Genomic DNA, 17,507 nt, shown 5'->3' with positions numbered 1-17,507 from the left:
TAACCATCAGTGGTGCCTAACCAACATGGTAGTAATTGTAAAAAAAAATTCTAGTCGTGCATGAACATATCCAACAGAAGCAAGATGATAAATTAATCTACCAATGTAACCCAATTAATCCAGACAAGTACACAACAAGATACCAAAACAGATAAATTCCAAAATCTCTCACCATCCCCCCCTAATTCATATTGTATGTAATGGAATATAATTAGAAAAATGGCATTACACAGTAAACCAAAGTAGGTTGATTCTAGAAGATGATTTAAAATTGGGTCAATTAACATCTGACCAAAGCATAGATGACTTCTGGAGCATCAAAATAGGAAATTAGGTCTAATTTGGCCAACTACTTCCCCACAAGTCTGTACAGCACATTCTATAATTGGGAATGTAAAAGGTACAATTATTTGAGCTATGAATATAATGCCTACGATCTAGTTTTCCTGTTGATGAGGTAGAAAATAGGAGCCTTGTCAGCAAAGATCCTTCGTCTATCAGTGGAAGAAAATTCGTACTTCCAGGCAGGTCCTAAAAGCCATGCTGTGGCAGCTCCACCAAGCAAGCCTCCCAGCTGAGATTCACAGGTCACCCAAAACAAAGATAAGGATTTTGGTGAAGGAATTTAGTGCAGAGGATATCTCTGTTATGTTAATAACTTCAAAGTACACAGAAGTATCAAAATTATGCTCTTGAATTATTCATATCACTAATACAAGGCCATTCAGTGAAAATGTTAGCACAGCTCAAGTTTTACAAAGATGTGTTGCGACTTATGAGTAAACTCACACTATGTCAAGTTGTATGACAGGATGAGGTAAAGTTAGAAACTCAATTCCAGTTACTAGAACGTAGGAGAAGAAATGAAAGCAAAACTGAAAGTTGAAAGAGAAGAACTCTCTATTTCTCTCTCTACACCAAATTAGTCATATCTTTTCCCGTCATTTTTAAACCTAATCTCAGAGAAATTTCGAAGCAGGCTAATTGGAATTCAATTCTCTCTTTGCCCCCATGCTAATTAGGCACCCTCCTTTCCTTTCATCTTTTTAAAGCATTTATCTAAGAACACGGTTCTAAACAAGTTAGTTAAATAAATAATAACAACGAAGAAGCGCAAAAGAAAGAGAATATGTTGCGGTGTTGAGCTTACATGGCCCCAGTTGTCAATGCCTTTGGAGAACAGCCCAATAGACTGCGAAAGAAAAAAAAATGACACATTTATATTTCAGTTTTTCCAAAGCAAAGGATGCGGGAGACGAGAAAGGGAACCAATTAAGTCATTCAGATAGACAAGGGCTTGGGTCATGCAAAAAATTTAAGATACCATCCTGAGAATGAGCATACCATATTTAGGACAATTACATATGCTATGTGCTTTAAATCTTCTTTGCCACCTCCAACCAGACCTCTATGCCTCATGACAAATACTGCAAGAGATCCCACCTGAATCAAAGATCATCACCAGGGGTTCAATTAATAATGGGAAATCAGAGAGAGCAAAACCATGTCAGAATGAGCTTGAAGGAAGTATCACTTGATATTCCATAACATATTAAAAGTTAACATACATAATAGTTATCCTTCTAGCTTAAAGACAAGAAGATACAAGAGCCAACTTCAAACCACACTAAGTTTGTCCAAGTTTTGATCTCTTCTCACATAGTTTGGTCTGAATTGAAGCTGTGCAAGCTGCCCCAAACCACAATGTAATCTGGAAGCCACCATGGCAAGGTTGTTTGAAGATGAACTTTGACGGAGCAGGGGATGCAAGAAATGGTGTTTGGGGTTTAGGTGTAGTGTTCAGAGATGAAAGAGGAAGCTTAAGAGGTGCCATCGCTGTTCCACAGATTGGGAACCTTTCCCCAAGGTCTTTCAAAGATCTAGCCCTTCTACATGGTCTCAGGTTTGCTCTTCATGTTGGGTTTAGAAATCTGGAGGTTGAAGGTGATGCTTTAAATGTCATTAGTGCTTTGCAAGTTGAGAGTCTCAGTTCTGAGGGTCATATCTTAGATGAAGTCAAGTTTTTAGTTAAGTCTTTTTCAGTTTGTAGTTGGCACTTTGTAAGACTGGATGGCAATAAAGTTGCCCATCGTCTTTCCAAAGAAGCCTTAAAACTTAGTCAGCCTTTACTTTGTTTGGAGCCGGGGCCTTTGTGGCTCCATCAGTCTGTCAGTATAGACTTTCAGTCAAAGTCTAAAGTGGGCAATGATGCTTTCTACCTCTACCTTATTGCTGGTTTGGTAGTTCTCCTTTGCACTCTATTCATTGTAACCATTTTCATCATGAATGAAGTTATCTTTTGATCAAAAAAAAGTTTTGAGCATCATATTATAGGTTGCAGTTCACACATGCAATGCATGTGTAATAATGCAATTCACACATAATAATTGCAATCCATACATAAATATAGGTTCATTTTCTTTTCATCCTCTCTATGTTATAGTGTTTGCTATAGTATGTGTCAAGAATTATGTCTATTATAATTCCTAAGTGCACTAATTTGTGTAGTTTGAATGATTCGTGAATCAATGGCTCTATAAAAGGGCTACTATGTAACGTTTAAAAAAATTTAATAGTGAAAGCTCTTGTGATGCCAGAATTTTACTTCATCGCTCTAGGAGTGATTCTTAACACCCTACCAGCTGATGCTCGTAGGTTCTATCCTTGTTTTCTAAAATTTTGTTTTTCTTCTTTAATCTACTAACCCTTTTGCAGAATCTAAGTCCCACAGTAGCATCCCGACATCTTATCCCTCTTTGTCCAACACCATAAGAACTAGTCTTAGTTTATTCAAGACAATATTATTCTGGACCAAGATAGTTTCCTTTAACAGGATACTCAGTGTTATTTAAGTAAGTTTTATAACTAGTAATCAGAGAAGATAAAGCTAGAACTGAAGTCACAATTGTAACATATAGAAAATAGAAAATATTTAGTATTCTGAAGGAGTGACATGCTCATATGCACTATGTGCGAATCCACCATTGAGACTGATTTTACTGATTTTCTCTTTTGTATATGTTGGTTGATTGGCTCATGATAAGAGGAGATCATTCATGAAACTTGCCTCTACAAAAATGGTTCATGGGATCATAATATGGGCTAATGTAGCTTGTCCCCCTCAATACCAATTCTTAGGAGCCTATGTGGCATTACAAAACTGGCTAATTATGTAAAGTAAGGTACCCAAGAGCTCATTTACTAGGCAAAGGTGTGTAACAGGCTGACTGTGATAATATGGATGTATAGAGATCAACTAATCAGGCAAGTTTTCATGCAAATTATCAGAGCTACCGCTGAAACCAAACCAAACTGCTCTGCTCAGTTACGTGGTGCATGTAGGAAGTGTAGAAAATCATTCTGGCTGGTGAAAAATGACTTACTAAGCCGAAGACTGCTCCTGATGCACCAACCGCAGGTGCCTGGCTGCACCAATAACTCATTGCTGAACCTGATTTTCTTGAAACCACTGAATCAGTAATAGTCTCTAAGCAATTTTTATTGGCTATTGTAGAGAGATCATGAGCTGTTACTTGCAATTGCAGAGGTGAAGTAAATCGCAAGAAATCTCTTCGAACCACTGAGCCTCTCCATGGTAGGGCCAACATTATTCAAAGAATAGCAATTAACCTGAATATGCACACAATCACAAACATCAGATTGAAATGCAGACTTTAGAACCAGAAAGCCTAAGATTCATAACATACCAAGAGGTGGCCAACATTTGCGTGCAAAAAGGAACTCGTGACGAGCCTCCACAATTGTCCTTTATCGATAAGCCTATTTATCTGTGTATGTATATATCAAGACTTAGAAAAAACCCACTTACTGTTAGCTTTTGTAATCAAAAGAATGCTATTTTGTATTGCAGGAATTACCTTGGCACCCCATAGGATTAAGTCATTTTGTGTCCCAACTTGCGCGATAAAAACTCTGTTCACATTATATAGCAAACAGTAAGCTGTCAAAAGAATTGCAGGGTCCAATTCAGAAAAGTAAAACATGATGCAAATATACTAAACTCGAGTAAGAATAAGATTCTTGTTGGATTATGATCATAACAAACGACATGTCACTCCTTCATCCTTGTTTTACGGGTGTTGTGAAGTGATACTCACATGATGTTAAGAGCAAGGAGAAGATTGGTCCATTGTCTTCCAGTGAAGGAGTTTCTAGTGGACATTTTAGAGTTGGGCATGTCTTCATTAGTGAGATCATTGCTGTTGTCTCTTCCATTAAAGAAAGCAAAGCAAATTGAAGTAGGAGTTGGCAATGGTATAGTGTTAAACCCTTCCTTCAGTTTATGCAAGGGACTGATATGAGCAAGTTTCTGGGTTTAACAAGAGACAAGAGATGGGAAAATTCCATAAGTTACTTGCAGCAAAGCATAGGTCATTTAACCCTTGATGAGATTATAGATGAAATAAAATGAAAATGAAAATCAGGGAGACCTGAAAATAGGAGCGGAGAAGGGAATGAAGGCGGAAGTGGTGGGTGAGGCGGAGAGAAGTGGCAGAGGCAATGAGATGAACGGGGCTTGGAATTGCAGAGCGACCCACTTTGGGTAGAGAGAACCACTGTGACTGGACATCACCTGAACTTATCATCCCAACCATCGACCATCAAACAATCCAGCTCTCTCTCTCTCTCTGGACTCTTTTCTGTGGTTAAAGCCTGTAATTGACAGAGCATTTTTTTTTTTTTTTTTGGGGTCAAAATAATATATTATTATCATTATCTCTGCTACTATATTATTATATTATTATCTATTTAAAAATAATATATTATTTTCTTGCTCATCTAAGGGACAGTCTTCCTCACAGTCCCTTAAAAAATATCTCTTAGGTGAGCAGTCATTTATTATCATTAAGGAATTTAGAAATGTTTACATGGAAATCATTAAAGAATTTTCATGAAATGTTTACATGATCAGTTACATATAGTATTTCAAAAACTTAATTGTATAATGATTGTAACCATTCTAGATTAGAATAAGAGGATTGCCCCCGGCGTTGCTGGATGAAGAGAGGGGTGAGGGGACGGGGCAATGCATTGGGAAGGCGGTTGGGATCTATGCAAAGACCAGGAAGAACAGAGATGGTAGTTGTTTGGGGAGCTATCTTCGAGTGAGGGTTGGGATTGACGTCGGAGAACCACTAAAGAAAGGGATCAATTTCAGAGCAGCAGGGGAGGTGGTGAGCAAGTATTATGATCTGGAATATGAGCATCTCCCGTTCTTTTGCTTCTTCTGTGGTCTTCTTGATCATATCGGAGCTTGTTTCCCTAAGAAGGAGGCCGGAGAGATTTCGGAGCCTATTTACTCGGCTCTCCTAAATGCAGAGCGTAAGGAAGAGTGGCTTCGTGCCCAGAGGCAACCGGAGGTGGCGGAACAGTTTTTGGGTGGCCGGCGGTTCGGCCTGGGCCCTAAGCAGAAGACTGGTTGGGTATTACATGCACCGGACTTCCTGACGTCTGGTATGGTGAGATCCAGATCAGAGCTGGAGTCTGGGGAGGAGGACATGATCCCGCCGGTGGAGAATGGGATGGAGATTGACGGGAGAGGGTTGAGTGAGGAGGTTCAATTGGAGCCGGTGGCGAAACGACGGCGGCGCCTGCCGGAGCCGACAGAGCTTAGAGAGGTACCGGTTTTGGAATGTCCTGACTTTCGGGGATCATTTATGTCCAAACCGGTAATTGGGAAGATTGACAAAGCGGTTTTTGGGGAGATTGACAAAGCGGTGATTGGGGATCTGGATAGCACCAAAGTTGGGATGCCTGCATCTCTGATGTCCTCAATTCCTGATAGGAGGGTGGCGGTGAATGAAGCGGGAGTTAAGGTTCAAACAACTTTGAAGGCGCCGAAAAAGTCAAAGGCCAAAAAGCCTTCCATTTTGGTAATGGGCCCGGAAGTTTCTAAGGCAGCTGAGGTGGATAATCAGGAAGAAACGGGCTCGGGGTCTAGGAGTGGGACACGGGCCGCCCCTGCTCCAGGGACTGAAAGGCCCAATACGACCAAGTCCCCAAAAAAGCCTAGTTTTTTCTTTGTCCGCAAGACAAGACAAGTTGGGAATTTTCGAAAGTCTCCTGTGAAGAGTTCAGGACGTACTCCTAAACGTCTCTCCGTGATGGGTCCGGCTCCGACCCATCACGAGCAATGAATGTCCTATGCTGGAACTGTCAAGGGATTGGGAACCCTTGGACAGTTAATGGGCTCAAAGGGCTAGTGGCCCTAAACTTTCCCAAACTGGTGTTTTTGAGTGAGACGAAGTGTATGGGGGATGAGATGGTTCGGGTTCGTAGACAGCTAGGGTGGAAAAATTCATTTACTGTTGATTGTCAAATTCTCAGAGACAGGAAAGGTAAGAGAAGTAGTAGGTCAGGGGGTCTTTGCTTATTATGGTCAGAGGATGTCAGGGTGTCTCTCCAATCTTACTCGGACAGTCACATTGATGTGTTGGTTGGAGAAGGTGATTGTTCTGCTCAATGGCGTTTTACGGGGGTGTATGGACAACCGAAGGCGGAGCATAGACACTTGACGTGGGAGTTGTTACGAAGGCTTCGCGATAAGTGTAAATTACCTTGGGTGTTAGGGGGAGACTTCAATGAGATCATTGCAATCCATGAGAAGGAAGGGGGTCCGTTGCGACGAAGTCGACTTATGGATGACTTCAAACAAGCTCTGGGGGATTGTGCTTTGACTACCATGCATGCACAAGGGCCATACTTTACGTGGAGAGGGATTAGGCATGAAGTTGAGGTCAAAGTACGACTTGACCGCTTTGTTGCTTGTGCTTCTTGGCGTGACATGTTCCCCAAATCACGAGTGGTCCATTTAAGTCCTAATGAGTCTGATCATCTCCCAATTTTGTTAGAAGTGAGAAAAGTAAGGAAAAAAAGGAGGAGAAGAAGGAGAAGGTTTCGGTTTGAAGAGTACTGGTTACGGGAGGAGGATTGTCGACAAGTTGTTGAGTCGGGCTGGGAGAGTGCAACTGGTGACACTCCTTATGCCAAGATTGCAAATAAAATCTCCAATACACGTGATGCCCTACTTTCTTGGAGCCATGCACGTTTTGGGAGTTTAAAGAAAGACATCGAGGAGGCTAGAGAGCAGCTGGGTGCTTTTTTTGATAGGGCTCCTTCAACGCAACCTTGCCAAACCAGATTAGCTCTTGAATCCCGATTGAAGGAGTTACTCTAGAAAGAACAAGTTTTTTGGCGACAGAGGTCTTGGGTTTTATGGCTCTCAGATGGGGACATGAACACGAAGTTTTTCCATCGCTGTGCAAGTAATAGAAAGAAGAAGAATTTGATTAAAGGCTTGCGGGACAATAATGGAGTTTGGAGGACAGAGGAGGATGAGATTGAAGCAGTGATTTTGTCCTATTTTCAGGACCTGTTCCAGTCGTCACGGCCTCCCAATATTCAGGTGGTAACGTTCGTCTTGCCCAATCTGGTGACTGAGGAAATGAATGTGATGCTTGTACGTGAGATTAGTAGTGATGAAATCCTGAGAGCCCTTAAGCAGATGCACCCTTCCATGGCTCCGGGGCCGGATGGTTTGGCCCCATGTTTTTATCAGCAATTTTGGGCTATTGTTGGCAATGACGTGGTGGAGGCAGTGAAACAGTTCTTGGGTTCCAGGGATGTTCTACAGCAGATCAACAATACCCATGTTACGCTCATTCCAAAAGTGAAGTCCCCTGATTCTGTAAGTCAACTTCGCCCAATTAGTTTGTGCAACGTTCTCTATAAAATTGGTTCGAAGGTTTTAGCAAACAGACTGAAACCTCTGTTAGAGGGGTTGATTTCCCAGTCGCAGAGTGCTTTCATACCGGGGCGACTAATCTCCGATAATTCACTTATAGCTTTTGAAGTTTCACACTATTTGAAGACGTTGAGGGGCAGCAGAGGTGGATTTAGCGCCTTGAAACTCGATATGAGCAAGGAGTATGATCGGGTCGAGTGGAGCTTCCTTGCTGCAGTCATGAAACAGTTTGGCTTATGTGATGAGTGGGTTGGATGGATTATGGGTTGCGTTGAGACAGTATCTTATTCTTTTATGTTGAATGGAGAGCCAAGGGGTATGTTGTATCCGTTCCGGGGACTTAGACAAGGCGACTCGATTTCGCCCTATTTGTTCCTGTTGTGTGCAGAAGCGTTGTCCAGATTAATTGATAATGCAACAGTGCAAGGAAGGTTACATGGGGTGAGCATCTGCACTAGAGCACCGGTCATCAGTCATCTATTTTTTGCAGATGATTCTTTCATTTTTTTCAGAGCTGATGGATTGGAATGTGATGAGGTCAAGGAGATTCTGGTGAAGTATGCCAATGTGTCTGGACAACAGATTAATTTCCAAAAGAGTTGTATATCCTTTAGCAAAAATGTGCCTCTGGTTGACCAGTTTGAATTGGCTGGCAGACTGGGAGTTACACGGGTTGAAAAACATGATAAGTACCTGGGACTTCCTACGGAGTTAAGCTATTCCAAGGATGAAGCTTTTCGTTTTTTAACAGAGAGGATGGAGAAGAGGACACAAGGGTGGAGAACAAAACTTTGAGTGTGGCTAGAAAAGAGACTCTCATTAAGGCAGTTCTTCAGTCCATTCCGAACTATGTCATGAGTTGCTTTGAGCTTCCAAATCACCTATGTATAGCCATGCACAAAATTCTTGCGAAGTTCTGGTGGGGAGATAAGGGTGATGTAAAGAAAATCCATTGGCTTGCATGGGATAGACTATGTAGGCCAAAAAGTAAGGGCGGAATGGGGTTTCGAGACATGGTTTGTTTCAACCAGGCTCTTTTGGCAAAACAAGGGTGGAGGCTTCTCCAGCGACTAGAATCCCTAGTCACGCGTTTGCTCAAAGCCAGGTATTTCCCGGATTCCTCTTTTATGCAAGCTAATCTTGGTAATGATCTCTCCTATGCATGGAGAAGTATTCTGGTGGGCAGGAATGTGTTGGAGCTGGGGTTACGGTATCGAATTGGTGATGGGTGCTCTGTATCTATCTGGCATGACCCATGGGTCCCTCTTCCGCATCACTTTCGACCTTTTTCTCAACCTATGTCTGGGACTGAGGATTTTTTAGTCAGTGATCTAATTGACCCTGATGAAATGGAATGGCTACTGCCCATACTTCAAGAATTATTTACAGAGGAGGAGGTAAGTATTATTTCTAGAATTCCACTTGGAAGAAGCCCTATACAGGATGTGCTTATGTGGCACTATGATAAATATGGTGCTTATAATGTTACAAGTGGTTACAACTTGGCTCGAGCTCATAACAAGCTTACAGACCAGCCCTCCTCTTCAAGGGGTGCGAGTGAGACAAATGGGATTTATTGGAAGAAGATTTGGAAAGCCAAGATTCCTCCTAAAGTCAAGTCTTTCATTTGGAGGCTATGTCGTGACATCCTCCCCACTAGGGCAGCTTTGTCGAGCAGGATGCAGCTTCCGTCTTTGAGATGTGTTTTTTGCTCTCATAGTGTGGAAACTAGCTTACATGTCTTTCGTGATTGCCCGGTTACAAGAACTTTCTGGATACATCATCCCATGCATCTTAATAGCGTTGCGTTTCCAGCTCCGACTGTGTTTGATTGGTTGGTGGCAGTTTTGGATAATCTGGATTCACAACGGGCTGATGTCTTCTTTGTCTCCCTCTGGGCCATATGGTGTGAGAGGAATAATTTGGTATGGAATGGTGGGACATGTAATCCCTTCAACATGGCAGTTTGGGCATTAAAACTACTGCATGATTATCAAAAGCTTCACCCACAGGCTGCACACAAGTTTAAGAGGCCCCCTGCAAAATGGCGTTGTCCACCTAGTGGAAGGCTCAAAGTGAATGTTGACGGCGCATTCCATGCAGCTACTGGAACTGGAGGTGTAGGCGTAATCGCAAGGGATGAGTATGGACACTATGTCGCTGCCTTAGCCAAGTATGTTCCGAATGCTCGCTCAGCTTTACAGGTAGAGGCTGAAGCTATGCGGGCCGGCCTGCTTGTCGCTATCCATCAGCAATGGAGTGAAGTAGAGTTTGAAAGTGACAGCGCTACAGTGTTGACTGCTCTAGCTAGAGAGAATGAAGACTTGTCTGAGGTTGGTGTTATTTTGAATGATTGTAAAAGATATATGCAATATTTCAATTATATTCTTCTTAGACATGTCTATAGGGAAGCAAATGGTGTAGCGCATAGACTGGCGCACATTGCTAGTATGTCCAGGTTGGACGAGTTTTGGGTGGAGGACACTCCTGATATTATTCAGGACGTGCTTATTGAGGATGGTTGTATTTTGACTCGAGGTTTAGGCTCTATGTCCCCCTTGTTGTACTATCCTTCTATGAATAATGAAAGCTTAGGGAGGAGTACCACCACTCCAACCTAAAGGGTGTTGTGCCCGCATTCAAAAAAAAAAGATACACTGACATGACAAAAGAAATGAAATTCTAATGAGAAATCTCAAAATGACTTAAATAGGAGATTAGGAGAGTTAACTATTAATTATAATAATATTTTACAATTAAATGGATATGTTAAAATAAACATCGGTCTTCAAACAAATAGGAAAAGAACTAGAAAATGGTCCATAGAAATACATAGAAAAGTTTTTTATTTTTATTTTTTTTAATAGAGCCAAATGTTTACTAGTTAGCAAATTAGATAATCAAAATATTTATAAGCATGGACCATGGAGGGAATAGACTGAAAGAGCGATACATGACCCTATAAATTTTTAAAGTTTTCCTCTTTAGATGTCATACAGTTTATTCGAATTGGATAAGGACAAGAGCTAGTTTTCACGAGGTATTAGGTTCGAACCCCAACCTCGTCAAAATTTGGCTTCAATTTTGGTCAAAATACTTTCTGACCAACCCACACGTATCGTGAGAGGTGACAATATTCTCAGCATTTCCCGAGAATGTCAGGAATTTCACAAAAAGTTTAAATAATATCGCGAAATTTCAAAAATTTCTCACGATATTCTCTTAGTAAGTCAAAGATATATCGAGATCCTAAAAAAACGGAAATATCGAGCATATTATCGATTTTTTAGTCCTCTTTGAACAAGATAGGCTGCGACAACTCAATCTCCACCCGAATGAGGAGTATGGCGATGATGCGAAACATTGGTGTATCTGAGTCCTTAAAATCTCCCAAAGTGCTGCCAATCAATCTCATGATCCTCTATGAGCGAAAGCCCGGTGGCACGCCCTGTAATATAATCTAGTACAACGACGTCATCAATGACACATAAGCCACCGGACTCAATGCCGTCACATTCGGCCAAGGCCACTGGAGCCTTGTTGAAATCCCACAGACCACCCTTTCAAACCCTAGCCCGATCAGCTGGGTCCGGAAAGGAGAAGAACACCCGATCCCCCTCAACTTCCTCGATCCTGAAGGTGTCATTGATCCTCTAGGCACTTCAAAACATGCCCAGAAACAATCAACATTTACACTCCCTTACTGTGCGGACCCCGGGCCTTTTTCCTAAGAACGGTGCAGGCAAAGGAGGCGGCGAGGCTAACGATGCAACTGACGTCACGAGTGTTGTTGTTGAATGATCTTGCAGATAAACCCAACCCCATATTTCGAGTAGAGAGAACAGCTACCGCTAGGTTTTTCAAATTTTAACGACATTTGTGATTCCCTTTCTTTTTCTAGTGAAATTTGCAGTGAACGATTATACTGTTATTTCGGATTAAAAGAAGCTCCCCCACCACACACACACACAAAACCATGGTGTCTATAAGACAAACTAATGATGAATCAGATGAGAACAGAAACGAATGGCTACAGATATGTAGAAGATCACATACTACAGATGGATAACAAATCATACTCGACAATAACATAACTTTTAGGATTCATTGGTTGAAAAAGCAAATGCATAACATTATGGACTACAAAAAAGTAACTATCGACAACAGGGTTCTTTTGGAGCATCGACAGTTGGTTGGAAGCTCATAAAGATATTTGGTCCTTCGCCAAGGAAATCTACTCGGACGTCTCATCCACTGCATCAGAAGACTGCTCAGACACCTCATCCTCCAAGTCCTCAGACTTCTCAGAAGTCTCACTATCTGAATCCTTAGACTTCTCAGATGTCTCGGCCTCAACATCATGTTCAGGAAGGTTATCCGTCTTGGATTCCTTCAACTCATTTTCGTTATAAAGATCCCTTTGAACCGGGACATTCATTTGCTGCTGGGATGAAATAACATTTGCAATGGCTCTAAATGCTGATGCTTGATTATTATCTATTAGTGTATCGTTTTCTACTTCATTGGCAGGATGCTCCTCTGATGGCAATTCTCTTTGTGGAGGAGGCACAAAAAATGGTATCTTACCCCTCTGCCAATCATGGAGGATCATCTTTGCCGCTGTCATCAGGTCAGGTTCCCCACCCTAGAAGGAGAAGGTGCGTATACAAAATTTTTAGGAAGGAAAATGAAAAGGAGAATTCATTGAAAAAAAAAAAAAAACAATCATATCAACATGAATAATTTGCAAGCATATGGTCTAATTGCATAAATTTTCCCATAAATTGCAAGACTTTCCCATTAATTGTTATATTTGACTGATTTTAAGTTGGCAAGTCTTGCAAGCATTTGAACAAAAAGCTGTAGCTACTGAAAAATAGCAAGAGACGATTATTAAGTAGCTAGTTACCTTCAAAAGCTTTCCGGATGATTTGCATAGCTGAACTAGAAAGTCATTATCATCCTCCCTGAACAATAAAACCACGTTAGGATCTAGTACTCACCGCTTACATAGTTGCATGTAATTAGCAGGATTGCTGTGACAAGAAAATAAATAAATAAAAAAACAGACTCCACAAAACTTTCAGGAAGAAGATAAATTGGTACAATACTGCTTATCAGGTGCACTGTAATTGCCAGACTGATACATTTTAAGGTTATTTTTTCCAAATCCAAAGCAAGATTTTTCGGGTCTTCAAGAAATGCCATTTCAAATTACTCTTTTTTACTGTGAACATGGACTCAACTGAAGAGAGTGAAGAAACCAGTGCAATCACAAGTTTAGAAAGATTTAGGACACTACAAATCTCTATTTAATACCAGGATACTAACATCAAATTCATCAGACAGAAAAGCACCATACCACTCTTTTATCTTATATGCTCTTTGCAAGTGCTCTTTCTTAACTCGTTTCAAAACTTCTCCTATGTGTTCTGAAGCATCCTGCAAGTTTGTGACACGTACCTGGAAAAGATATCACAATTGTTTAGCAGATGGTGTATAAAATCTTGCATTCAAAGGCTCCAGCTCCAAAGTGAATGCGAACATATTTTACAATCATGATGCTTCAATGCAGAAGCAGAAGAAAATATTTTACATTATCTATACACATCTACTGCACTGTATCAATCGATGTCGGACTTTAGAAAAAAAAATTGTTGAGCTATCGTATGGATAGACACAACAGCACATATTAACATTTTATAAAACAAGAACACTGCACTACTTGGGAAAAGCAGGTATAACCGTTAGAAGAAACTGAACATGCACTACTTCAACCTCTTTAATTTGCAACTCAAAGTGAAGACAGTTTAAATAAACCATTTTGCATCAGGGCACCATCTTTAAAGTATACATTCAGCTAGGACATTCTCACCCTAACCCTCATATTTTCACTAGATTGCTCGTCCTATCATTTGCTTAAGGAAATATAAAAAAATCAAGATTTCCAAAATTAAAGAGCAGCACAAAGACATACCACGCCCTTCAGTACAATATCTGTTTCAGAGTCGTTGGTTTGATAGACAACTCCGGGGCAGTCAATCAAGAAGATCCTCTTTGTGAGTGTTATATATTGCCACACTTTCGTTTCCCCTGGAATAGGAGCAACCTTGCAAACCTGCAGAGATAGGAACACACATAATGTCAGCTAGATCCAGTACTAGACTGGCAATCATTATCTAAAGACAAACCACAGCCCAATTTGCTATCCTTCCACTAAATTTGCAGAGTAAAGTTCCATAAACCATAATTACTGAGATTGTGCAAGGGTAAAACAGATAATTTTATTTTCAGCCTTTAGCTGGTTACCTTTATGGCAGAGCACAGGATTTAAATGTTGACAATGCAAAACAAGAAGAAGAAAAAGAGTTCAGAAATGTTACATTTTTCGTTCGCAGTGTGTTGATAACAGATGACTTTCCAACATTGGGATACCCAACGAATCCCACAGAAATTGCTTGCTTGTCACTTTTTAATCGGGAAAATTGCCTCAACACTGATAGAAGGGAACCCTAAATGCAACAAAGCAAAATCATTACATTATTTGAAATAAAATTTATACAAGGTAGCAAGTGGACCAAAAAGAAATAAAAAGTTAACCCAGTTTTGAGGGGGCTAGATGATTTTTTTTCCTATTAGTTCTTTTAAAGAGTTTAAATCTGATAATGACGAACAGAAAGTAGATTCTCAGATAATAACTGGGAGAAAGTAGATTTCATATTGAAGATACAAGTTCCAGAATTCCCAGGGAGATCTTCACTCCTTGACACACAGTTAATTTAGATGAAGGAATCAATCCATATGGAAGGTACCTTGCCAAATGACTTGTTGATGCTAGCATGAAATGCAAGAGTTGGAAACTCCGCCGACAATACTTTTAGCCAACCTTTTGTTGCCCAAGCGGGAACCAAATCACACTGGAGAATAAAAGTAATGATATTGTTACACTGCGGTAAGCTCATAATCATCTAGGACTCCAAACATGAGAAATAGAACCAACCTTGTTTAACAAGAGAATCAAGTGTTTATGCTTGCAATGCTCTTTCAAATGCTTCTCTAAGTGGTAACATCTTGTACCTTGGGGATCCCTTGCATCCAAAACCTGTAATAAGAAAGCAAGAATTAAAACTAAAAAATAGCGAGGGATGGAGGATATATTATATATATCAGTTGAGTGCTCTCAGACTAGAAGTGAATAATTGTGGCAAGTGATCTCAGACTAGTATAAAATCAAATTAGATTTGATAATTATCAACAATCCATATAAGCGACTCTATGGAAGAAGGTGGATGAAGCAAGATGCTAGAAGTAGCTTGCACGTTTTAAATCCAGAATTATCATGATGTACAGAGTCCTAAACCTACAAATCATGACAACATTATAAAACAATCCTGGTTTGCCATGTTACTATGTGCATCAAAATGAACAGCCGAATAAAAGGCACCACATTGATTACAGTTAAACTGAAATTAAATTTTGTATGCAATGGTAAATGTGTAGATTAATATAATCCTAGTGGATGATAAAAGTAAGGGAGAAACACTGACCTGGACAACAACATCTGAGGAGTCTACCACTTTGTAAAGCTCGCCCCAAATACGTTTACTTTGTCCCTTCTCAAACATTGTATGGCGAACCAAGTCCCTAAATCCATCAGCTTCGCCTGCTTCTGCAGCAATGTCATCGTGCTTCTGCTCAAACACATCTACAGGGTAGCAAATCGTATTAGGTCAAGAACCATTTCATATTAGAAATAAGAAGTGGCCATTATTTTAAGCTTTATGCACAAATAAGAAGTTGAATTAACTGACTCCTCTAGGTGTAAATCACAAATAACCGACCATACAACTTAACCGAAAGAATTAGTTCTTCACAACAACTGGGTCGAAAACGAAGAAATAGTTACCCTGAGAACCATCGGCTTTCTTAGCTAGGGACTCGTAATTAGCTGCCAAGAGTTTTGGACGCTTCCTCTTTGTCTTAGGTCCAAATGCATCGGAAAACGGCTCTCTCTCAAGCAGATGAACTCTTGATTGCTTCATAAAAATATCATCAGAAATGTGAATTTAGTACATTGGAATACGATCGTGAATCCATAACCAAAGTTAAGAGATCAAATTAAACTTGTGAAACAAGACCATCATAAATACCTTCTTATGGTCATTAAGAAGAGACATGGGCAATTTCTTCTCCTTCAAAATCACATTGTATCTATTAGACATGTGATTCTCGAGCTCGTCGCGAAAGACTTCAAGCTCCTTCTGGCCCACAACCCTAGTATTCCCGAACCAGCGGCGATCGGGTTGGATTCGAGTGTTGGGCAACTCCTTGGACTGGAACTCGTTGCTGATGAACTTGCCCTTGCGGTCACGCTTGGGCCGGACCTTGTACATCTTGAGGCGGCGCACGGTGGCCGCACTACGCTGCTCTTTGTTCTTCCCATCCGTGCGGTTCGCGTCCAGAGAGTGCTTCGGCTTCCCGGAAACGTTCACTTTCCTCTCTGTCTTCTTCGTCATCTTTGCGGTGGCCGGAGGCGGAGGCAGACTTCAATGGCGGCAGAGTTGTTTCTGTTAAAACCCGAGTATAGGGTTTCAAAGAGGCGCCAGACGTTGGAGATATATCAGTTATTATAGTCCCCAAGGGACTGGGTATCGGGTTGTGGGTTGGGTTTATCACTTCATCCTCAACCGACCCGTATCTCAATTTTTTTATTTTTATTTTTATTTTTAATTCTTATAATTTCCTTTTTTAGGCAAAAGATGGTCGTTCTTTTTACGAAAAAAAAGAAGAAGATGGTAGTTTACAAGGCAATGCTCTTTCCTAATTGAATAAAGAAATTATGTTCATTTAAAAGAAGAAAAAAAAATGTTCACGGTGGGGGTGGTCAACGTACAACAGGGTGACCCTCTTTCGCCTTATACTTTTATCTTAGGCCTCATCAAAAAGCATGCGGATCAAGTGGGCCGTTGGAGGCCCGCCGGCCCTGAGGGCTAAAAGCTCGGCCCGACCCGTTAAAAAGCTCGCAAAAGCCCGCTAGGCCCGGCCCGTAAAAGCCTGTAAAAAATTATATATATATATATATATATATACATGTGTGTGTGTGTGTGTTTACATATATATATATATATGTGTGTGTGTGTGTGTGTGTGTTTATATATATATATATATGTGTATGTGTGTGTGTGTGTTATATATATAGATATATCTATATATGTGTGTGTGTTTATAAATATATATATATATATATATATATATATATATATATATATATATTCTAAATATCGGTTGACCAATTCGATCGGATTCGAAAATATGATGAAATTGGCTAAATTTTTTACCACACTCATAATTTATTGTAATAAACTCATCCAACGGTCGGTTTTTTCATTTATTTTGAATTGATAGGGGTTGCTCTTTGGAGTGTATGATATATAAATATAGGTTTATAAGAGTAACTACGTTTGACCTAGTTGATCGAATTCGAAACGATAACCAAATTGGCTAGATTTTTTACAACCACCATAAAATATTACAATCTCTCAATCGAGCGGTTGGTTTCTCCAAATTCATCTTCCACTTCATGGTTGTTTTAGAATGGACCTCAACAATTTAAATGCAATGTATAAGTCATACAACTTTAGGAGACAAATTAGTATAGGCCAACGTATTTGTAATTAAAAATTGAAATTTTTATCTTATGTCCACACACATCCATCGATGAATTATTTACAAGCGTGATGTA

General features: G+C 40.3%; 2 protein-coding genes across 2 annotated transcripts; both read right to left on the bottom strand.

Moving 5' to 3' along the window:
* Nucleotides 1-154: 154 nt before the first annotated feature.
* LOC133744051 (RHOMBOID-like protein 10, chloroplastic) lies at nucleotides 155-4,691 on the bottom strand. The gene is made up of 9 exons (XM_062172177.1): nucleotides 4,452-4,691; nucleotides 4,119-4,330; nucleotides 3,879-3,933; nucleotides 3,708-3,788; nucleotides 3,534-3,630; nucleotides 3,384-3,451; nucleotides 1,345-1,443; nucleotides 1,151-1,192; nucleotides 155-574 (listed from the first exon to the last, which is right to left on the bottom strand). Exons 1-9 carry the CDS (start codon nucleotides 4,614-4,616, stop codon nucleotides 431-433), a joined length of 963 nt encoding a protein of 320 aa, XP_062028161.1. The 5' UTR covers nucleotides 4,617-4,691; the 3' UTR covers nucleotides 155-430.
* Nucleotides 4,692-11,829: 7,138 nt separating this feature from the next.
* LOC133745510 (nuclear/nucleolar GTPase 2) lies at nucleotides 11,830-16,378 on the bottom strand. The gene is made up of 10 exons (XM_062173593.1): nucleotides 15,916-16,378; nucleotides 15,672-15,801; nucleotides 15,313-15,470; nucleotides 14,766-14,867; nucleotides 14,578-14,682; nucleotides 14,149-14,277; nucleotides 13,743-13,883; nucleotides 13,128-13,228; nucleotides 12,675-12,732; nucleotides 11,830-12,410 (listed from the first exon to the last, which is right to left on the bottom strand). The coding sequence occupies exons 1-10, from the start codon at nucleotides 16,279-16,281 to the stop codon at nucleotides 12,000-12,002; spliced, it is 1,701 nt and encodes a 566-aa protein (XP_062029577.1). The 5' UTR covers nucleotides 16,282-16,378; the 3' UTR covers nucleotides 11,830-11,999.
* Nucleotides 16,379-17,507: the final 1,129 nt, after the last annotated feature.

This window comes from Rosa rugosa, chromosome 4 (genome assembly GCF_958449725.1).
Source record: "Rosa rugosa chromosome 4, drRosRugo1.1, whole genome shotgun sequence".
In the NCBI taxonomy this organism is placed as follows: Eukaryota; Viridiplantae; Streptophyta; class Magnoliopsida; order Rosales; family Rosaceae; genus Rosa; species Rosa rugosa.
This window is presented reverse-complemented; position numbering and strand designations above follow the sequence as displayed.

What these genes read in the sequence shown, in the direction of transcription:
- LOC133744051 (XM_062172177.1), bottom strand. Translation starts at nt 4,616, where the DNA reads ATGGTTGGGATGATAAGTTCAGGTGATGTCCAGTCACAGTGGTTCTCT. An exon ending in CAAATGTTGGCCACCTCTTG is followed by an intron (nt 3,631 to 3,707) that starts GTATGTTATGAA and finishes GTGCATATTCAG; the next exon opens with GTTAATTGCTATTCTTTGAA. An exon ending in ATGTAATTGTCCTAAATATG is followed by an intron (nt 1,193 to 1,344) that starts GTATGCTCATTC and finishes TTTCTTTCGCAG; the next exon opens with TCTATTGGGCTGTTCTCCAA.
- LOC133745510 (XM_062173593.1), bottom strand. Translation starts at nt 16,281, where the DNA reads ATGACGAAGAAGACAGAGAGGAAAGTGAACGTTTCCGGGAAGCCGAAG. An exon ending in TTCTTAATGACCATAAGAAG is followed by an intron (nt 15,802 to 15,915) that starts GTATTTATGATG and finishes ATTTTTATGAAG; the next exon opens with CAATCAAGAGTTCATCTGCT. An exon ending in CCTCAGATGTTGTTGTCCAG is followed by an intron (nt 14,868 to 15,312) that starts GTCAGTGTTTCT and finishes TTCTTATTACAG; the next exon opens with GTTTTGGATGCAAGGGATCC.